At 43.8% G+C, this 24,329-nt stretch overlaps 1 protein-coding gene across 1 annotated transcript in view; it reads right to left on the bottom strand.

Annotated features, from left to right (window-relative positions):
• LOC126260624 (mucin-5AC-like) overlaps window positions 1-24,329 on the bottom strand; it is a 237,387-nt gene that overhangs the window by 85,301 nt on the left and 127,757 nt on the right. Inside the window, exon 2 of the mRNA XM_049957962.1 lies at window positions 19,357-19,431. Within this exon, the coding sequence (XP_049813919.1) occupies window positions 19,357-19,431 (75 nt within the window). The remainder of the gene's footprint in view (window positions 1-19,356; window positions 19,432-24,329) is intronic.

The raw sequence follows: 24,329 nt of genomic DNA on the forward strand, positions 1-24,329 counted from the left end.
TCCCGTTGATGTACGTGGAAAAACATAACACAGTGATTCTCTTTCGCGTGTCTCTTACTTTTGTATTAATGTCAATATATTAAGCATAATTGTAAACAGTTACTACCCACTGCTAGTCGTCTTTACAGTATTGAAAATAGGAGAAACAAATAAAGAAATTTCTGCAGTTCCCTCTGATGTACACTCCTGGAAATTGAAATAAGAACACCGTGAATTCATTGTCCCAGGAAGGGGAAACTTTATTGACACATTCCTGGGGTCAGATACATCACATGATCACACTGACAGAACCACAGGCACATAGACACAGGCAACAGAGCATGCACAATGTCGGCACTAGTACAGTGTATATCCACCTTTTGCAGCAATGCAGGCTGCTATTCTCCCATGGAGACGATCGTAGAGATGCTGGATGTAGTCCTGTGGAACGGCTTGCCATGCCATTTCCACCTGGCGCCTCAGTTGGACCAGCGTTCGTGCTGGACGTGCAGACCGTGTGGAACGACGCTTCATCCAGTCCCAAACATGCTCAATGGGGGACAGATCCGGAGATCTTGCTGGCCAGGGTAGTTGACTTACACCTTCTAGAGCACGTTGGGTGGCACGGGATACATGCGGACGTGCATTGTCCTGTTGGAACAGCAAGTTCCCTTGCCGGTCTAGGAATGGTAGAACGATGGGTTCGATGACGGTTTGGATGTACCGTGCACTATTCAGTGTCCCCTCGACGATCACCAGTGGTGTACGGCCAGTGTAGGAGATCGCTCCCCACACCATGATGCCGGGTGTTGGCCCTGTGTGCCTCGGTCGTATGCAGTCCTGATTGTGGCGCTCACCTGCACGGCGCCAAACACGCATACGACCATCATTGGCACCAAGGCAGAAGCGACTCTCATCGCTGAAGACGACACGTCTCCATTCGTCCCTCCATTCACGCCTGTCGCGACACCACTGGAGGCGGGCTGCACGATGTTGGGGCGTGAGCGGAAGACAGCCTAACGGTGTGCGGGACCGTAGCCCAGCTTCATGGAGACGGTTGCGAATGGTCCTCGCCGATACCCCAGGAGCAACAGTGTCCCTAATTTGCTGGGAAGTGGCGGTGCGGTCCCCTACGGCACTGCGTAGGATCCTACGGTCTTGGCGTGCATCCGTGCGTCGCTGCGGTCCGGTCCCAGGTCGACGGGCACGTGCACCTTCCGCCGACCACTGGCGACAACATCGATGTACTGTGGAGACCTCACGCCCCACGTGTTGAGCAATTCGGCGGTACGTCCACCCGGCCTCCCGCATACCCACTATACACCCTCGCTCAAAGTCCGTCAACTGCACATACGTTTCACGTCCACGCTGTCGCGGCATGCTACCAGTGTTAAAGACTGCGATGGAGCTCCGTATGCCACGGCAAACTGGCTGACACTGACGGCGGCGGTGCACAAATGCTGCGCAGCTAGCGCCATTCGACGGCCAACACCGCGGTTCCTGGTGTGTCCGCTGTGCCGTGCGTGTGATCATTGCTTGTACAGCCCTCTCGCAGTGTCCGGAGCAAGTATGGTGGGTCTGACACACCGGTGTCAATGTGTTCTTTTTTCCATTTCCAGGAGTGTAAGTTTCCTGCCACAAATATCATAGAAATACGTTCCAAAGGAGAATTTCAGTTATAAATATGTATCGTCTTGTATGTTCTCTATCTTAATTTTAAGATCTCTACCTTCTATCTTCCGTATACATAGCAATATCACATGTGTATCATATTTTGGACTAGCAGTATCATATTTAAGAGTTTCAGTCCAGAAAATGATAGACTGTATTTATTTTTCTAGGCTACAATTTGTAAATTTTAAAGAATTAAATGCAGTCTGATTTTGAAGCTGCTTATACCCTCCAACATCTGCAATCTTTTTCATAACAGTTACTATTTTCCTTTCGAAAATACAGACTGAATTTATGATTTTGTACCACTTTTAGATCTTCTTATCTTAGTGTTTATTTAACAACTATTGGCAAATTTCAGCTATAAAGCCATTTTGATGTGAATAATCCCATGACTACACACCAAATGACATTAAAACAACAACCAGGATATTTTTTTGTATATTTCTTCAGTAGTGTTATTTTTATGACATGTGCAGTATCTAGGAATCTCAACTTCTGACGCAGGGTTTTTCTAATTCAGCTTTAGTATTTATTATATTCCTTTAGCTATCACGTGTTAAGGAGCTAATTACAAATACCAGTAATTTTACTTGTTATCATTGTTCATATGTAAACATATAGCCTGCTACTAACTTTCAGCTAAAGAAGATTAAAATTATATGTAAATACCTTCGTAAATGAAGTATCTGTACAGCTAATGATGTGAACATGTTACGAATGCTTGCAGTCATCTAATTCCAGAGTAATTAGCATTCTTAACTTAAACATTGTTACTGAAATAAAATTCAATATTTTGGCAAACTAGACAGCATAATTCAGTAGCAATTGCTGTTGTGTCTAAAAATTCACATTCAGGAGCTTGTAAAACTACAATAAACAAAAATAGATAAATTTAACTCTAATTATTGTAATCTTAAAAATGAAAGGCTTTTGGAAGCCATTTTAGTCAGTCTGCGAAAGATTATAAAAGTTACAAGATCTATAGCTGCCATCTCTGGAAATATACCGCAGACGAGTTAGAACAAATCAGAAGTCATGGACTGTGTCGAGTTCTAGCTGACTTTAGCAACCGGGAGATCATACTATAGTTTAGTGACTCTTTTTAATTATTGACTGTGAACTTGTAATTAAGCTCAGGAACTGTGCCAAACTTCTATAATGACCATCTATTGTGACAATTTGGTCAAACTGTGAAGTGTGTCATCATCAATAGTTGATTACTATGCACACCGTTTTCGTATATGTTTGAGTTTTAGACTATAAATACAGTGATTTAAGAAGTATATTCAGAGACAGTGTTAATTATACGTGTTTGTCAGGCGAGAACTGTTGTGAATAGTCACGCCAGTGTTAGGGGTACTGCACTCGAACAATTACATCATCAGATATCAACCTAGACTAGCAGGTGGCTAATGGATTATCTGTGCATAAATTGTGGTATATGACACGCGATTCGGCCATAAATTGTAGGTTTTCAACATAAATGTGCAATTAAAGTATCTGGACTCTAATTTCAATGTAAACTATATTATTAATAAGAGTCTACTTTCGACAAACACTTTTCAGTCAGATTCGATGGAGGCGCAGCTACTGGAGGTGTCTTAGCAAAGATAAAAAGCAACATTTTACAACATGTAATTGTGCGACGTATCACACAATCTGTAAATACAAAAACACAAGTTCTGAAAAACTGGACACAGTGCATCCTATAACTCGCGCTGACGAATAAACGGTCGTCGCCATAGCGCGGGAACCATTTCGTGTGAGAACATGTTCCGTGCTCAATATTGCTGAATTTGTGGTTGTGCGTTTACCAGTTTTGTCATAATCAAACGATTATGTGCTGGTTACTACATAGCATGTTTTCTCGTACGTATTCACGTGAAAATGGCTATACACCCGAAAATGGGCAACAGTATGAAACTTTCCTTTCGTCCGTTCTTCAGTGCTTCCGTGGTGTCGCGCGAAGTCACACTAGCATTGCGTCCACGAGCGACAAACTATACGACGTGGTGCCCCGCGTATTTAACTAGAAACGTTTACTCGCGGAATAGCATTAACTGTCTGCCTGCCAAGCTGTACAGTGAGTCTAAATAACAGCCGACAGCCTCGCTTTGTCCCACAAGGCAGTGGCAAACATCTTTACTCCCCTGTCAACAATCGAAGGCCTGTAATAAACCAAATACCAACAGTAAGATCCCTATGTCCATCCACCGGACTGGAATGCGTAAACTGCCAGCAGTTCATACACCGCCAACAAACTGGCCACTAGCGACTCTCGACTATAATTACTAAAACTACCATTCAGAGAAAGAGTCACGCAAAAACACCACTCTCAAATTTGGACGGTAAAAGTGGAATTTATTGACGTGAATTATCCCAGGTAATGGTTCCACGCTTTGTGCTGAGGTCTCTCTCTTTGCCGAACAAGTCCCCACTCACTGATCTCCAACACTCGCCGAGAAGAAGAGGAAAGTGCCTGAGCGGTATTTCACGCCCGTATCCGGGTATACATCTCGTATTCTCCCAGTCTTTCGTATTTCACTTGGTTGATAAAAAAAATGGTTGAAATGGCTCTGAGCACATCTAAGGTCATCAGTCCCCTAGAACTTAGAACTACTTAAACCTAACCAACCTAAGGACATCACATACTTCCATGCCCGAGGCAGGATTCGAACCTGTGACCGTAGCGGTCGCGCGGCTCCAGACTGAAGCGCCTAGAACCGCTCGGTCACACCGGCCGGCGGTTGATCAAAAGGGATACAGTTATTCCTGACTTCGGAAACACACAACGAAAACGCCACCTTCGCCCCAGAAGGCACACGACCCTCCGCCGCACATCGTAAGGTGGCTTTCAGAATATAAGATGTAAACTTCTACAGCCCACGAAGGCCGCAGGCCAACTCCAAACCGCTCCAAAAATTATACATTTAAGCGTTTCAGCCAATCATAATCAAGAGTAGAACGTTGGCGTTTACATGGACTATTTCGAGCTTCTGCTTACGGCAGGACTTGCATATCTTTTGTGCAAAGGGTACTGATTGCCCTGGGGAAATCACTTTACGTTGAGCCAGCTTCTTTTGCACAAACCACAATCCATTTAGGAAGATTAGGAAAAGATTGGCACATAAATACCATGTTGAGGAAAGCCTTCTTCCTCCAAGTACTGATCCTGTCAAAGACAGCAGCCTCAGGAAGAGTACACGGGCGCGGCCAGAAAGTGAGATGTTTCAAATAGTTTGAAAAAATACTGCTTAATCCAAATATACAGTCTTGGCGGAAGTACGAGTAATGCCTGATAATGAAGTAATTATCCCAAATGAAACCTTAAAAGTGATTTGTCCAAACCGACATGTCGAAACCCACCCTGAAATTTTTCATGCTGGGCGAATTCGCCGAAAGAAATGTACTGTCAAAAGCGCATTGCAAGTATTTAAAAAATGTTTAACGAAATTCATTTTTGCGGCACGAAGAACCGTACATAACAGCGGTTTCTACAGTCCTTCCTGCTCAGCGCGCAAATTAGCGAATAATAAACAGATGCAGCTGTTACAAGAGAACGCAGCACCGCTTAGATTGAAGTCCAAAATACACACAAGTACACACGTGAATTTTAAGCACTTAAATCATACCCAAATTGAATAGGTTGTAGTTCATAGCGCCAGAGAAGCAACTGTTACACAAATGGCTAATAGAAGAAAGATAATCAAGGCAGTGTGTGATGTTACATTACAGACGACTTCCGCCAGTAAGTATCTTAATTTGTTGACATTAAATATTTTATAACAATTTCTGCAGCACAGTTCTGATGATAATTGTTGAATAACAATGAAACAGTTCTTTGTTTATTCCCTGCGTCGTCACAAAAATGCGAATTTCTATTGAATGGAGAAAACCAAAATTTTCCTTGCACCAGACGCACCCGATGAAAGAAAAGTTGATGGATTCAGGCAACTTACAGTAATTACTAATTTAATTTAGACAGAACTGGTATGGGGTAAGAAATGGTAGTGGCTGTTGTTCTGCATATTATGCTGCGTGCCAAGCATACTCGATCAAATTCGTAAAATGTAGTGATGCAGACTGACAATGTAGAAATGACGGAAGTTAACAATACTGTTCCGCAGATAAACCTGAAATGACAAAGAACTGTCGGAAACTATACTGACCGACAATTTTCTGAAAAAGATTTACACCGTTGAAATTTTTTTCAACGAGAGGCTGAATCATACTCTACTAGTTCCGGGTGGAATCCGAACTATACGTGTTTCGTCGTCCCAGTGACAGAGGTGTCATTATGTAAAGGCCAATAGTCCAACAAAAGGAATGTATTATTTTCTGAAAATGGTAAGAAGACGTTTCGGATGTTATAACGAACACACCCTCGCATTTTTCCGGATTTTAGACGTCGGTTACAAGACTTCTGCAAGGAAACAGTCCTTTTATTTTAATTTTTGCTCCTATTTCGCCTTGATGTTTCTGAAGACATAGATAAAGTTACGGAGACAGTAATGCACTGATACTTATCACTGGCACTGTTTTATACAAAGTGTCAAAACACTCATCGACAGTGCAGGTGACTCTGTTATTTTTACGCTCGAAATGATAAACTGCGGTTTGCACGTGACTTGACAGGTTAAATTTACACACAGCATTTTAGAGGATAAAAACAAGTTTCGTTTTACGACAGCCAGGAATTTATTTTTAGTATGACCTATTAATGACATCTCCTCAACACGTGTGCCTGAGGTAAACTTCGTAATTTTGCGACTTCCTTTGCCGTAAACTTTCCTAAATCTGTTTAACCATGTCGAAGAAATATGTAAATCAGTAACGTTAATCTCATCTGCAATTCAGAGAGCCCAGTGTCATAGATCTCCCTCGGCAACGGCACAGTTCCAAATAGTCCGAATAGTATTCCTTTCACACTTTTGCAAGTTTCATTTTGGCGCATATTGCGTATTTCGTGTAAGTCTTTCTTCCACTCATACAGTTCATATAGATATTTCACGAAACGAAACCGGCTTTGCACAGTGCTTAAGTTTAAGCGTTTTCTCCTTCCTTCGTTTAACCTCGTTGCAGTCTTCAATCCGAAGACAGAATTGATGGAGTTTTCCATGCCGGTCTATCCTGTGCAAGCCTCTTCATCTCTAACTACTGCAACCTACAGCCTTCTGAATCTCCTTACTGTGTTCATCTCTTGGTCTCCCTCTACGGTTTTTACCCCCCCCCCCCCCCCCCCCACTTCCCTTCAATACTAAGCTGGTGATCCCTTGATGTCTCAGAATGTATCCTATCAACCAGTCACTTTTTCTAGTCAGGCTGTGCCACAATTTTTTTCTTCCCAGTTCTACTCAGTACCTCCTCGTTAGTTACGTGATCTACTGTTTATTGTCCAAGTTTCAATGCCATACACGGTTTTCCAGTCGTCTAGGGTTCAATCAATATGGTTACGAGCCCAGGAGAAGCGCTTCGGGTGATGTCGTGCTGTTATCAGACACTCGCGTCGGTTGTTTGCTGCCATAGTCTGTTAACGCTAAATTTCGCCCCACTGTGCTAAGGGATACATTTGTTGTACGTGCCACACTGATTCCTACGGTTATTTCACGCAGTTTTGCTTGTCTGTTAGCGCTGCCGACAATATCAAAAGCCGGCACGTGTGGCCGAGCGGTTCTAGGCGCTTCAGTCTGGAACCTGGCGACCGCTTCGGTCGCAGGTTCGAATCCTGCCTCGGGCATGGGTGTGTGTGATGTCCTTAGGTTAGTTAGGTTTAAGTAGTTCTAAGTTCTAGGGGATTGATGACCACAGATGTTAAGTCCCATAGTGCTCAGAGCCTTTTGAACCCATAGTGCTCAGAGCCATTTTTGATAATATCAAAAGCCGCTGCTCTCGGTCTTTAAGTGAAGGCCACCGGTCACTGCGTTGTCCGTGGCGAGAGGTAATTCCCGAAATTTGGTAGTCTCGGCACGCTCTTGGCACTGTGAATCTCGGAATAATGAATTTATTAAGGATTTCCGAAATGGAATGTCCCGTGCGTCTAGCTCCAGCTACCATTCCGCTTTCAAAGTCTGTTAGTTCCCGCCGTGTGCCCATAATCACGCCGGAAACCCTTTCACATGAATCACCTGAGTACAAATGACAGCAATGCCAATGTACTGTCCTTTTATACCTTGTGTATACGAAACTACAGCCGTCTGTATATGTGAATATCGCTCCCCTTTGACTTTTGTCATCTCAGTGTACATTATAGATCTTCTATTTTTTGTTATCACAGGAAAAGAACAAGGAAACTAAACGTGGTTTGCAAAGGATGGAGTGCATATCAAGAAAAAGGGAAGTAAAAGATAAACTAATCAGCGTTGAGTATAGAAGCACAAAGCCTTGCAAGTTCAATGTGGATGGTATTTAAGCCTGTAGTGCATGGCGATGGGATAAGCGCTAATTTTGACTGTTTTTCGCTGTACAGTGAAATTTACACTCATACTAAAGGGTCAAGTTGCACTTCGCATATTTCTTGCGATCCATGTGTGTCTAACAAACAAGGGTCTTGTGTTGACGAGAAACATCTTCATAAATCTGCTAAGGAAGTGGCTATTGACAAATGATGGCTATGTGTGCGCGAGAACCTCAAGTCGTGCAGAATTATAAGACATGGAGGTTTCTCGATCTTAGACACAAATTAATCGACATAGGAGCAATTTACGGAAAACTATCCGCAATGGCTGTTATGTGTCATCCAACACCGTGTCACAGCAGAGCGCAGAATGTTGTAAAAGGCTAAAAGACGTACTGTAGTTATGTCCGAGGTAAATGTTTATGTAACTCGTACCAGTGCTCGGCAACATGTAGCGCATGAAGGAACCTCTATCTAACACTGGCGACCCGACGGGCTTAGCACGGGTGACACTATTTCTTAACTAGAATCTCAGATATTTTCTTTTGTTTACGAGTCAGTTTCTAGATGAGCCAAAAATGGCAAGTTGGTACCCACGAATCCAACGTGGTTGACTGTATTGAAATCGGTACAAGGTCAATATTCAGCCTTATGCGAAAAGATCTCTGAGAACTGAAGGAATTGCTATCACGCTAACAAACGAACTAACTTCTCTCCTCACAGTATCTACGCTATTCTGCTACTGTATATTATACGTTAGCGTTTAATTTACAGAAAATTTTGTATTGTGCGAATCCACAGCTGCAGAATTGTATCATGATGAAAATGTCCGCTTCGGACTAATTTAACTAATTCAGGTAGGAATTCGTTATAGACCAACAGCTTCCTGTGGAAAAAAAGAATCAATATCGCATTAATCTTGGATTTTGTCTGCCGACTATTTTTGGGTGGCAGGGAAGACGACGAACACCACTCCATTGACTGTCGCTTGGTCTCCCAATCGTATTGGTACCAACAGGTTTCATCCGCTATAATGACGCAGATACCCAGTAACGCGTGACAACGTTGCTTCAATCGATTACACAAGAAGCGTTTACTGACAGTTTCCAACAGCTTCACGGACGATGTCAGAAGAGTGTTGAAACTAATGCTAATTATTTTGAAGGGCTGTAAAGGTATTATATGTATAACTCTTGTTTCCTTTATTTTCTGAATCGTTCACCAAACTTTTCAGAAGGACCTTGTTTGGTGCCATATGTTAGCTTTAGTACATAGCATATTTATTATTATGTTTGTAGATTTATTTATATAAAATGACTGTCTACCAACACTAGAAAATTTTAAATCACATGTTCGAATTTTTACTTGAAGAGCCTACTGCATTAATGGCTCGTAACGGCCACTGGATACCTCTCTAAATTGTTAACACTGGTCCACGGCACAACTGTGCATTTGAATTTGACGAGATAGGAAGTACCCACCTTACACTCATGCTCATAAATTAAGGATAATGCTGATACATGGTGAAACAACGCTCTTGTGGGCGATTTGTGGGTTTAAATCACCCAGGGGTATGACCATGCGGTGCGTTTGACCTGCGGTCGTCGCACGATGGCGCTGGCAGCAGTCCACATACACAGAGGTGTGTTGGTGCATATCAGAGTACAGTGCAGCGAGTAAATGTGCAGACGTTTTCAGACGTGATAATGGTGACTGTGTGTTGAAAATGGTTCAAAGAACACATATTGATGTCATTATGAGGGTTAGAATACTAGGGCGACTGGAGGCTGGTCAAACACAGCAGGTCTTAGCACGGGCCCTCCGTCTGCCAGAAAGTGTGATCTCAAGATTATGGCAACGATTCCAGCAGACAGGAAACGTGTCCAGGTGCTACAGTACGAGACGTCCACAGTGTACAATACCACAAAAAGACTGATATCTCACCATCAGTGCCCGCAGACAGCCACGGAGTACTGCAGGTAGCCTTGCTCGGGACCTTACCGCAGCCACTGGAACAGTTGTCTCCAGACAAACAGTCTACAGACGACTGAACAGACATGTTTTATTCGCTCAGAGACCCGCAAGGTGCATTCCACTGACCCCTGGTCGCAGGAGAGCCCGTAAAGCCTGGTGTCAAGAACACAGTACATGGTCATTGGAACAGTGATTCCAGGTTATGTTCACGGAGGAGTCCAGGTATAGTCTGAACAGTGATTCTCACTGGGTTTTCATCTGGTGTGAACCAGGAACCAGATACCAACCCCTTAATGTCGTTGACAGGGACCTGTATGCAGGTCGTGGTTTGATGGTGTGGGGTGGTATTATGATTGGTGCACGTACACCCCTGTATGTCTTTAACAGAGGAACTGTAACAGGTCAGGTGTATCGGGACGTCATTTTGTTCCAGTAAGTCCACCTTTTTAGGGGTGCAGTGCCTCCCACCGTCCTCCTGATGGATGATAACGCACGGCTCCACCGAGCTGCCATCGTGGAGGTGTACCTTGAGACAGAGGATATCAGGCGAATGGAGTGGCCTTCCTGTTCTCCTGACCTAAACCCCATCGAGCACGTCTGGGATGCTCTCTGTTGATGTATCACTGCATGTCTTCAAATCCCTAGGTCACTTCAGGAGCTCAGATAGGCACTGGTGGAAAATGGGAGGCTCTACCCCAGCAGCTGCTCCACCACCTGATCCAGAGTATGCCATACCATTGTGCGGCCTGTGTACGTGTAGGTGTGCATGGTGATCATATCCCATATTGATGTCGGGGTACATGCGCAGTAAACAGTGGCATTTTGTAGCACATGTGTTTTGGGACGGTTTTCTTAACTTATCATCAATACCGTGGACTTACAGATCTGTGTCGTGTGTTGTCCTTCTGTGCGTATGCTTTTAACGCCAGTTTTGTGTAGTGCCACGTTGTGTGGCACCGCATTCTGCAATTATCCTTAATTTATGAGCATGAGTGTATTTTAGTGTGATACGTTTCGTTACACACACAGATATATACACTGCTGGATAAAAAAAAGTAAATTACCCAGAGGGGAAGGAAGAAACGAAATGAAACTTCACAGATATGTGATGTTATTTCAGTGATTTCAGAATTGAGTCACACGTAAAAAAAAAAAAGTGGAACTATGAGCCCACTTATCAGTATAACGTTGCACCTCTTTCCGACTGACTGCATGCATTGACTCTGTTGGGAAGGGTGTCCTAAGGCCATCGCACTTGATGCAAGCTGGCCCACAACGTCTCTGACTAGACTTGATGTCTGGATACTGGCATTGGTACGGAGTTGAAGTTCGATCCCATCACAAATATGTTCTGCTGGGCACAAAACTGGCCACGGTAGTACCTCAACATCGCGCATGTACACTGAAGCGCCAAAGGAACTGGTATAGGCATGAGTATTCAAATACAGAGATATGTAAACAGGCAGAATAAGGCGCTGCGGGCGGAAACGCCTATAGAAGACAACAAGTGTCTGTCGCAGTTGATAGGTCGGTTACTGCTGCTACAATGGCGGGTTATCAAGATTTAAGTGAGTTTGAACGTGGCGTTATAGTCGGCGCACGAGCGATGGAACATAGCATCTCCGAGGTAGCGATGAAGTGGAGAGTTTCCCGTGCGACCATTTCACGAGTGTACCGTGAATATCAGGAATCCGGTAAAACGTCAAATCTTCGACATTGCTGCGGCCAGAAGAAGATCCTGTAAGAATGGGACCAACGATGACTGAAGAGAATACTTCAATGCGCCAGAAGTGCAACCCTTCCGCAGATTTTTGCAGATTTCACTGCTGGGTTATCAACAAGTGTCAACGTGCGAACCATTGTTCTTTCGGAGCCGAAAGCTCACTCGTGTACACTTGGTGATTGCACCACACAAAGCTTTACGCCTCCCCTGGACTCGTGAACAGCGACAACGGACTGTTGAGGACTGGAAACATTTGCCTGGTCGGACGAAACTGGCTCTCTGATGGTGTGGAGCGTGTGCAGTTAGGGTGATAGGGGACCCCTGATACGTTTAGATGCGACTCTGACAGGTGACACGAACGTGAGCATCCTGTCTGACCATCTGCACTAATTTATGTCCTTTGAGCATTCTGACGAACTTGGGCAATTCCAGGAGGAAAATGCGACACCCCACACCACAGAACTGCTACAGAGTGGCTCCAGGAGCACTTTTCTGAGTTTAAACACCTCCGCTGGCTACCAAACTGCCGAGACCTGAACATTGTTGAGCGTATCTGGTATGCTGTTCAGAACTGATCTGCACCCTGTCGTCCTCTTATGGACAGCCCTGCAGGATCAAGGTGTCAGCTCCCTCCAGCACTACTTCAGGCATTAGTCGAGTCCATGCCACGCCGTGTTGCGGCAATCCTGGGTGCTCGCGAGGGCCCTACGCGATATTAGGCAGGTGTACCTGTTTCTTTGGCTCTTCAGTGTAGTTCATAGAAACATGTGCCATGTGTGGATGAGCATTGTCTTGCTGAAAACGGCACCACGATACAATCGCATGAGAGGTAGCACATGATGACACTGGGTGTCTGTGAAGTAGCATTGTGCCATTAGATTTCCCTCAATAAGAACCAGCCATCATCTGAAGCTATGTTCGATGGCTCTCCATACCATGACGCATGAAGTGATATCGAACTGCTTCTCCAAAACATTGGAGCAATCGAACCTGTCCTCAGGTAACTGTCACACTCGCCGACGATGGTCATCCAGGGTAATGTAGAACAGCGATTCATCCCTAAACGACATCATTCATCAGCAGTTCATGCTTCCCGATCTTGCCACCAATCGATACGCAGCTATTTGTATTGTGGTGTTAACGGCAGTGTACACATGGCACGGTAACTCCCTAGTCTATCTGCTGCCAGATTACACAGAATGTTGTAGGAAATCCATTACCTGTTCCCGGATGGCAGGCGCAGAGGGGAAGGGGTTAGGATGTACGTGGTGCACAATACGACGATCCTCCATTGTGATGGTCAGACGTGGCCCACTGAAAGCTTACGATGAGTATGCCTGCATTCACTTTCCCATGCGGTCCTACATCGCGTCACTGCACATCTGAATGCCCCACAAATCTGGATATTGCACGATTCGACCAGCCGACCAAATGGAGGCCCAAAATGAGGATCCCTTGAAACACTGCCAGGTGCTGATAACAATGTCTTACTATAGTACACGTCATCTCTGTGTCTTTCATAGTGATCGCTCAACGTTTGACGCTGTTCACATCCCTTATATACCCTACAAGGTCTCGTAACAAGATCAAACACGAAGAGCACTGATGCATTGGTAATGACGACTGTTAAAGTCCGCGTCCGACCATCCAGATTTAGGTTACCTGTGATTTTCCTAAACTTAAGGAAAACGTCAAAGTGGTTCCTTTGAAACGGCACGGCCTATTTTCTTCCCCGCGCTTCCTTAATGCGACATTGTGCTTCGTCTCGTTTAACTACTTTGTTGTCCATGGGACATTTGTCTCCAATCTTCCTTCCATTTTCCTTTTAGCTGTCACGGAGAATTGCACCGGTAATCATCACCCTCCCCCCCCCCCCCCCTCCCAATGGTTTCTCTGTGTACGAAATTACATTGGCAACCAGCCAAGACTTCCGGGTGCTTAAGTTTTTTGTCGGTCAATCAATACACAAGATGTTTCAAAAATTATCAAGTATTCCTGAAGAAGGTAGTATTGGTCGAAAGCTAGAAGTAAGGTTCCAAAAATTAGCTCGCAAACCAGTACTTGTTGAGATACGGGCCGAGTAATGTGTAGCATTCAGTCGTTTGGGACGTGACAAGAGATGGGACAATAAATTACCGCTATACACACACGCTTGGCTAGATGCAAATCCTTAAGCAATCATGAATGTGAGGCATCGGGATGGTTTAGTTTTCAGCTTATAGACAAGAATCGTCTGTGACAGGCTCATAGGGCCATGTACAGTATCAAACAGAGTAACAGACGCTACGTAGCACCGATTTCTGCGCGCTGAATTACCAGCGTTGCCATTTCAGAGGGGCAGCGACTTTGTTTTATGCACGAATGGGCACCACCTCATTTTCTACGAATTGTGTGAAAGCACCCAATGCAACGTTTCATGGGCGATGGACTGTCGAGGAGGTATCGGAACTAAATTCGCTGGATTTCTGGCTGCAGGGGCATTTAAAGGTACTAGGGTATGCCCAGACTGTCGACAATGTGCAGACGTTACAGTAGTGTGTGACCAGTGGATGTGGTGCAAACCGAATGCAGCCAGCTGCATTTGAACGAGTGCGTGGTTCACCGGGTAACCGTATGTACATTTAAATAGTATCAACTAGATACTAAACTGGCTCGTTACACACAGAGCGAAGATTAGGGCTTTTTGTGCGGAATAAAACATCTGCACTTCCTACTTAAAGGCAAGAAGTGGTCTCGAGATAAAATGATTAAAACTGAGAGTTAATTAAGTGGAATTCATGGATGTTGTTCTCTGCCGAGGGGAAAGAAAATCATGCTGATGTTTGCCGCGCGTCAAATTTACGATCACATAAATCGCGGATAAGGTTGCTTCCTCGCCTGTCGGCTGGCCATTAGCTTGTGACCCCAATAAACTTGCTCATTTTCTGGTCTCGTAAATAACTGCCCTCTATATGAGGCTAAAGAAAACTGCATACCTTTCAGGCTGTTTGTCAAGGAGACGGGCTCCATTGATTTTTGCGGCGAGGTGAGGCTGCCGCACGGTGTACATGCGTCTTGGCAGGATTCGTTTTTCACCTCTGTGTGATATCCGTCCACGACAACGGGTAACGGTCAGAGCCAGCGTTAGCGAATACTATCAAAGTGCACTGCGACCGGCGCAGTGTAACCAATGACAAGTATTTCAGGTCCTAAATGTTTCGCAGTGAATTTGCATGCTAAGCGTCCCTTGTGGTGGCGTGGGTACAGAAGGACGCTGTTAAATACTGGAGCATACTGTATCTCATGGACACACATGTATCAAACCAGCTGATTTACCGCTGCTGTCCGGATACTTATTAATACCATGTGACCCTCTTCAGTCCCCCACCTCACACCTATAGGTTCTAGGAATATCTTACCCCCAGTACTTTCCCAGAAGGTAAGTGGTACATGTACCAAGCATGGGTGAAATATTTCCACACATTCCACAATTTTTTACGCTTCACATGTCAACCTACTTCTCTTCTACCACCCAACCACCAGCCTCATTACCCTATCCACCTCTGTTGGGCAAGTGTCATGAGAACTGTCACCAGTCAGGTCAGTAACCGGAATATTATACGAGTACATTACATGCACCACTCCACTTCTAAGGGTGTCCAATCACAGGAATACTAAGCCAAATATACACCAAGGTGGCTTAAAATTGCTCTTTACTCTTTAACAGTAGAATTAGCTACGTTTTCATTTCGTTGATAATAGGTGGATGTAGAATGTATTTCATACTCTAGTAGATAAAAATTTTTCAAAGGTAAACGGACATGAACTTCCCAACCCCAATCCCCCACCCTCCCCGAAAGAAATGGAAAAGCGTTTATATTTTTATACACATGCATAAGTTTCCAAACTCCTCAGTTCTCTTTTGGAGAGTAAAGCAGTATGAAAACTCAGAGTGGGGAAACTCAGAAAGTATTATGGGAAATTACAATCTATGTTTCACACAGGTTAGTTTTCAGTTTCTTGCATCGATGGGCTTGCTTCTTGACCGTCTGAGGAGATCAGTGCAAAAGCGCACATTCACAGATTTATATTTTGTAAATTCTGATTTTGTCAAATGTGAGAGTTTACTGATATTATAGTTCTTAAATCAATTGCATCATACATTTCTCTCAATTGTAGTTTGTTGGAAGTTCTCTATAGAGGTGTACTAGCACTTACGTAAACAAGTTATAATATTAAAAAATTAATCATTATTCCTATTAAAATCCAGGGCATCTTTGGCACGTTAAAAATGAAGATGACAAATATTAGCTTTTTTAGGGGGTGGGGAGGGTGGAGTGTGGAGAGACTGTAACAAATTGTAAAACCCCTCCATCCCGCTCCCCAGAATCGAAACTGTTAGTCTGTTTCTCGTTCCATAGATTAAATTCACAATAAACGTTATGCTTTGAAGCATGCAGTAGCGCAAAAACAGAACGCTTATATACAACTTCAGAAATATAAAAAATAATAATTTATGGCTACATGCTGGGTATTTACAATTCTCAATGAATAATTATCTCTATTCAACTTTTTCCCTGTGGTATAGAAGGAACTGACCACACAGAAGTTTTCTTGCTGAAGTGGAGTGACCCAAGCCATCAGATGCGGCCGGTGCAACATTTGCTCAGTCACAACAATTCGTTTCTGGAAACGCTAATCCTTTCCACTAATGGCTACGAAATCCTCACAAAACGATTTGCCCTTGACGCTGTATTGGATACAGTTTGTGTGGGGTGAACTGTAGTTGTTTCCATAAAATTTCCCTCAGTTTTGACGCTGGTAACTGCAAGTGATTAAATACCCCGCACCACCGAACTGATTTCTGCGGCCTTCGAATGAAACTGTCACTCGATGAGTCAGGTAGCTGCTTTTTAAGTTGCACTTGCCTCCCAACCCCTCCACCAGCCCGTCCTGTCCCATCTCTTTCTTTAAGTGGTTCGTTTCACCTTCTGAACGATGTCACAGGTCTAGCACGACATACAAATTGCCAACTAGATTGTGAGGAACGTGCTTGTAAACTGTCCATGTTTCTCCATCAACATTAATGTTGCCACCTTGAAACCAGAAGAAAATCGTCTGTGATGAGCCCATGGTGCATATTTTATCGATGGGGATGCATGAAGACCTTTGTGTACGAAACTCAAATAATTAGGGTAACTGGATGGTTTCGTCCGAGTTCTTGTTTTCATTGTAGAACAGGTACATTTCAGAGACGGCGACAATATTCAGTGTGTCTTGTAATCCGTGCAATGTGACCGGCAGTTGTTGGTGTGAACAAAGCAGAGGAAAGTGGGCTAAGAGCAGGTAATCGGGTGAAACTCGGTACCGTGTTTCTGGGTGGAGAGACACAGAATTACGCTCCACTAATGAAGGCAAGTTCAAGGATTTGTCGATCTGAAAACAACGTTCGACAATGCAAAATGGCGCAAGCTTTTCGAAATCCTGAGAACACATACAATAGGTACAAAAAACCAAGAGGTAACAATAAGAGTACAAGACCAAGAATGAAGTGTAAAGGGTGTAACATAGGGATGTAGTCTTTCGCCACTGCTGTTCAGTCTATACATCGAAGAAGCAATGTGGAAATAAAAGAAAGGTTAGAGAGTTGGATTAAAATTCAAGGTAAGAGGATTCGCTGATGACATTACTATCCTTGATGAAAGTGAGGAGGAACTACAGGATCTGCTGAATGGAATGAACTGTCTAGTGAGTGCAGAATATGGATTTAGAGTAAATCGGGGCCGTGCGGGGTAGCCGCGCGGCCTAGAGCGCCTTGCCACGGCTCGCGTGGCTACCTCCGTCGGAGGTTCGAGTCCTCCTTCGGGAATGGGTATGTGTGTTGTCCTTAGTTTAAGTTAGATTAAGTAGTGTGTAAGCCTAGGGACCGATGACCTCAGCAGTTTGGTCCCATAGGAACTTACCACCAATTTCCAATTTCCAGTAAATCGAAGAAAGACGAAAGTAATGAGAAGAAGGAGAAATGAGAACAGAGGGAAACTTAACATCTTAACTGGTGATCACGAAGTTGATGAAGTTAGGCTGCAAGATAAACCATGATGGTCGGATCAAGGAGGACATAAAAAAATAGCAGAGTACTGGCAAAAAGGGCACTCCTGGCCAGGAGAAGTCTACTAGTGTCAAACATAAGCCTTAATTTGAGAAAGAAATTTGTGACAATGTACGTCTGGAGTTCAGAATTGTATGTCAGTTAGACATGAACTGCGGGAAAACCGAGACAGAAGAGAATAGAAGCATTTAAGATTTCGTGCTACAGTTGCAACATATGTGGGCTGATAAGACAAGAAATGAGGAAGGTCTCTGCAGAATCGGAGAGGAAAGGAATATATGGAAAACACTGACAAGAAGAAGGGACAGGATTATAGGACATTTGTTAAGACATCAGGGAATAACTTGTATGGTACCACAGGGAGCTGTAGAGGTTAAAAAATGTACAGAAAGAAAGAGTTAGGGATACATATAGCAGATGACTGAGCACATCGGTTGCAAATGCTACTGTGAGATGGAAATCTTGGCACAGAAAGACAAAAGAAAAGCTCAAGAAGGAAGAGCAACCTTATTAGGGTGTTGTTGCTCTTCAGTTCACCGCATCTGTAAGGGTACGTCTGTTTTACGGTATCAACTGAATAAAGTTCTTATGATTTTCAACTGCGATTATTTAATAGTCACTTCACTTATAAAAACTCTGTTTAGTCAAGAATATGACATGTTCTTTTATTTTTAAACTGCGATTATTTAGTAGTCATTATACTTATAAAAATTTTGTTTAGTCAGGAATATTACATGATTAGTAAGTATTTATACACTAGCAAACAACGGGGACTTGGTTGAGTAGTAGTGCACTTTTGTTTCGTTTTTATAACCTCTGCTCTTGGGGTATGACCAGACACACTGAGTGGGGTCAAGACCTGGCAGTACCCAGCCACTCCTTCGACAATGAATCTGGATGAAGACGATAAAAACAGTTCAGACGTCAGTTGCTCGTATTCTGACGACGTATTTTCAAATTCAGACGGAGATTGGATTCAATGCGAAAAATGTCTTCGCTGAATTCAGAAAAGCTGTAGCGGAGCAGATGATGTGGATTGTAACTTTACAGGTGAAATTTGTGAATAATATTATTAGTTAAATCATATTTCAGTAAACAACTCTGCCGCTTTTCCACTGGACATCTTGTTTTTCTATATTCCCACAAAGCATTTATGAGTGCGCACTCCTACACCACTAGTGGGGTAACACGAAGTCATTTGACTTTTTCTCTGAAGGGACCTCTCACTAAAAAGTACTGAAGCTACTAGTTTTAAGGACTGATATATTATGGCAATTAAATAATGATTATTTTTCCTAAATCTTAGAATTTCTAAGTTCAATAATGTAGCTCCAAAGGGGCCTTGGAGCATTAGCTCCTCGAACTTACCCCACTTTTCTCTGCTTAGTTTGACACACTCTCCCGTGGATATAATATTTATTCCTAAAGGTTTGGGACATTGCTTTTGTTCGTAAAGAGTATGCGACCACACTGTACTGTCAGGACAAGAGCGTGCTGCAGTAAGTACAGACTACGCTGCCTTACCTGGCTGGTGTCCTTGGCCGCCGCACTGTTGGCCCCTACTCCATAACTTGAGCTGCCACTCTTGCTCCACGGTGTCTGGAAAGAGACAAGTCACATGTCAGTAGAACTATACAACACTCAGGCTGGAAAACACATTTTTTTAAATTCAGCAAACTATCACAACAGCATCGGCTATAAGCTCAATCTGTTTTCAGTATGTACAGGGAGTTTAGAAAATAATGACCTGATTCTGGAAGGCAATAATTACGAAACATGGGACATGCCGGCCAGTAAATGTTTGTTGTTTGAATGAGTGTGATCTGTTTCAGAAAATCGTCGTTAGATGTCAATCAAAGCCTGTTCTCAGTTTGTAGTCAGGAGTAAGATGGCTCTCAACAGAAGGCGTTTGGTGTGCTGCAGTTTGCAAAGAGTGAGTCAGTGATTTCCATCCAGCGTGCTTTTCGTCGGCTTTTTGGCATTGATCTGTATACACTCAAAAACATTCGTCGTTGGTATCACCAATTTGAAGAGACAGGATGCCTATGCAAAGGTGAAAGTCCAGGTCGACCTCGCATTTCTGATGACAGGGTGGGACGAATTCGGCATACGTTTGAGCGGAGTCCACGAAAGTCTACTCACCGCTCAAGTAGAGGTCTGGCAATGGCTCATAGACTGTCTGGCGAGTGTTAAGGTGTCGTTTGGTCTATAAGCCATATAGGCTACAATTATTGCAAGCTCTTACGGCTACTGATAAAAGATAACGGGCTGATTTCAGCAATGTTCGGCTAGAGGACATGGTAGACGATACATTTTTACCAAGGTTAATTTTCGGAGATGAAGCAAAGTTTCATGTTAGTTGTAAGGCAAACCGACATAACGTGCACATACATTACTGGCCACGAAACAGATTAACTTAAAGTGAACCTTTTTTTGTGCCCTTTCTCGTGAAAAAGTCTGCGGTCCACTCTTTCTTGAGGAAACCACAGAGACTGGAATGAATTGTTTCAAATACTGTAGAATTGGCTTTTACCACAATTCAGGAGGACTCCGTTGACTTCATTTTCCAACAGGTTGGGGCTCCACCACACTGGCACATCAACGCACGTCACTTTCTTGACAATCTGCCTCAATGCTGGATGGGGCCCACAGGACTCCGAGACACTGCCTGCATTCTTGGCCTCCAAGATCGCCACGCGAGACTCTGAGCGATATTTTCTTTTGTGGGGATATGTGTATTCATCTCCCTCTTACCTCGTGACATAGAAGAAGTGAAGAACTGAATAACAGCTGCCATAACTTCTGTAAAAGCAGATCCATTGTGTAAAGTTTATGACGAACATAGTTACCGTCCAGATGTTTGTGTTGCTACTAATGGACACATATAGCATTTGTAACAGCGTAGCTAAAATCTTAAGATTTTGTCGGAATTTCAATTCATCCCATGCATTTAGTATATTTTTGTCGATAAATATGGAATCTTGAAATCAGGTCATTCCTTTTGAAACATCCTGTATTACATACACGTTTCACATGCTCACGCATCTCCTCACTAAGAACCTACAGAACGTATCCTAGCTAATCTATTCTTAAAAGGGCCAGCAGCATGACTAGCAATACCTGTCATTACAGCAGTACGACTCTAGTGCTGGGCTCCACTTACACTATCACCGTTAGTTATGACTGTGCATTCTCCACGCCACGGAACGTTCAACATTGCGCTGTAGCATAACGTAAAAATAAATAAATATATTGTTCTACAGAACCTTCCAGTTACAACAGTGTGTTAAATTTGTAATCAAACATTTTGCAGGAACCTCTTATGGTATCTTGTAAATATTACATGCCAATATATTTACTCCTTAGAGGTATTTATATTTAATAATTAGAGAAAATTTAGGATGAATTGTGAATTCACAGTACTAGAAGTGAAGTAAATGTCCTTATAAACTCTGGCTACGCTTCTTGATGGTGTGGTATATCCCGATGCAAAAGTTGATACGTGGTTGAAGGTATGGGGCCGGTATGGAAATCCTCTAGTACTGGAATCAAAATAAAATAGTGCCTTATTAGTCACTTCATCCATAATTTATTTCAATATTCAGATCAGTGATGCATATTCCCGTAAACAGTACTGTTCATACAGCACGCATTTTGAGCGAGAGACGATCCCGCATGGCTAAGGGAACAATATGTGTGTCTTCTCGGACGATAGTCGTATTGAACCTTTGAGATTCTGCATGGTGTTGAGCACGGCTATCCTGAATCCATCGACCTCACACTCGCAAGTCATTCATGGGATGCCGACCAGGGCAAGCAGCAATATTGTGGAACGATAAACCGTCGAATTCGGACATGCGCTTGTAGACATTTCTCCTTCTTGCACATAGCATAACAAGATCTTCTTACACACAAATATGATTCGAGATTCCATTTCTGAATAAGAGACTCACTACATAATTTTTTCTTTTATTCATCCACTTAGGTGACAAAAGACCTGGGATAGCAATATGCACATATACACATGACGCTAATATCGCGTATCCACTATAGAAAAGAGCAGTTCACTGGCGGAGCTGTCGTTTCTACTCATGTGATTCAAGTTAAAAAGTTTCCGACATGATTATAGCCACATGACGGGACTTAATAGATTTTGAACTTGGTGTGGTAGTTGGAGCTACACGGATGCGACATTCCATTTCGAAAATCGTTAGGCAATTCAGTATTACGAGATTCACAGTGTCAAGGGAGTGCTGACAATACCGTATTTTTGGCATTAGCTCTCACCACAGTCAACGCAGTGGCCGACGGCCTTCACTTAACGACCGAGAGCAGCGGCGTTTTCAGTGCTAACAGACAAGCAGCAATGGTGGTAATAACCTCAGAAATCTGTATGGGACGTACGACGAACGTGTCAGTGAGGGCAGTACGGCCAAATTTGGCGTTAATGGGCTATGGCACAAACGACCGACGCTTGAGCCTTTGTTAAAGGGGCCGGCCGGTGTGGCCGAGGGGTTCCAGGCGCTACAGTCTGGAACCGCGCGACTGCTACTGTCGCAATTTCGAATCCAGCCTCGGGCATGGATGTGTGTGATGTCCTTAGGTTAATTAGGTTTAAGTAGTTCAAAAGTTCTAGAGGACTGATGACCTCAGAAGTTAAGTCCCATAGTGCTCAGAGCCAATTTTTTTGAACCTTTGTTAAAGCACAACATCGGCTACAGCACCCATCCTGGGATCGTGACCATATCGGTTGTAACCTAGACTGAAAAACCGTGGTCGGTCAGACGAGTACCGATTTCAGTTGGTAAGAGTTGATAATAGGGTTCGAGTATGGCACAGAAGCCGTCGACCCACGTTGTCGACAAGATACTGCTAGCTGTTTACATGGACTGTTTACATGGAATGGACTGAATCTTATGGTCCAACTGAAACGGTCATTGACTGGAAATGGTTACGTTCGGCTGCTCGGAGACCATCTGCAGTCATTCATGGACTTCATATTCTCAAACAAAGATAGTATTTTTATGGATGACAATGTCCCATGTCAGCAGGCCACAAGTGTTTATGATTGTTTTGAGCGAATGATCTGGCCACCAGATCGCACGATACGAATCCCATACAACGTGTATGGGACATAATCGAGATGTCAGTCCGTGCACAAAACATTTTCGCTGATGTACACAGCTATAGAGGCAGAATGGTTCAACATTTCTGCAGGGGACTTCCAGCGACTTGTGGAGTCCATGGTACACTACGACAGGCAAAAGGAGGTCCGACACGATATCAGCAGGTATCCACAGTGGACGTAGTTTGTATGGATGGGCTGGAACGTTAATCGTTTGCATATCCAAGCAATTAGCGCATTTTATGACAATTTGACGTTTGTTTCTTGCTGTCTTCAAGGTGTCGCTATTTTGATTACCAACTGCGTATTCCCCACAACTGTCATCCTGTGTGAGTAGATTCAGATTTGTAGTTTCTGTACTTCAGAAAAGTGGTCTGCAGTGGCTGTTTCTGTCTGTTTATGTGTGAGCGAATGAATGTGTGAGCTGTGAATTATTACGGTTTCACGTTAAGTGACCTACGTTGCCTTTGTTGATTTTAAATTCTTCGTCACATATGTATGATCTTTTGCTTGGAAATGAACGAGAGAATGCAACCGAGCAAGTTGCTACACGACAAATTGGTAAGGAAACGGGGGAGTAAAGTTCGTGCAGCCGCGTTATTCAGTCACTTGGAAGTATCAACAGCCACCAGCGGGGAAGCGTAAACATTTCAACACCGTTATTCGGTCAGGAAGACAGCTACCTCGACACTTTTGAGACTGCGAGCGAACTCAGCAAGAAATTGTTAGAAAAGCGCAGACCGTACTTCCTTCGTTACTCACTTAATGTTGTGTAAGAGACACTAGGTAGGGGGCAAAAACGTCTAGTAGGGGTCTGACTAAGCGGTAAAGACACTGTAACAAAGTCTGTAACTAAATTTAGCGGAACTGAAGACCACTGACTACTCGAGAAGAGCGTAACCAATTCAGTCATTACGAATGAAGGTGCAAAGCGGAGGCTCTCCTCGACGACTTACATACTCCACCCTCACGAGGTGAGGACTCTCGGTCAGTAGGATTGATGGTGTTTATGTCATTCGCACCCGATTCTCTTGTTGTGATATGCTAATATGTTGTGTGTGAGACTGTTCTGGTGTCGGTCTTACAATGCTGCCTTACGAGGTCAGCGACCCGTAGCCACGGACAATAAAGCCCAGCCTCCAGTACTGAAATCCACAGTCCAGGGGTTTGCCAACAAGGCTCCGGCACAGGGCAGAAGCTGCCCTAAAACTACAGCGTCACAAGTCTGCCGGCGCCTACCATACCATTTGGACAGGTTCAGCATTCAGCACGACATCACGGCATCCGATATCGCGGTCCACCTGATGGTACAACTCGGGCAGTGATCGGGGAGGGATTGAGTACTAGCCGAGACGGTGGGTGAATCAAACAC

Source organism: Schistocerca nitens, chromosome 5, assembly GCF_023898315.1.
Source record: "Schistocerca nitens isolate TAMUIC-IGC-003100 chromosome 5, iqSchNite1.1, whole genome shotgun sequence".
Classification (NCBI taxonomy): domain Eukaryota; kingdom Metazoa; phylum Arthropoda; class Insecta; order Orthoptera; family Acrididae; genus Schistocerca; species Schistocerca nitens.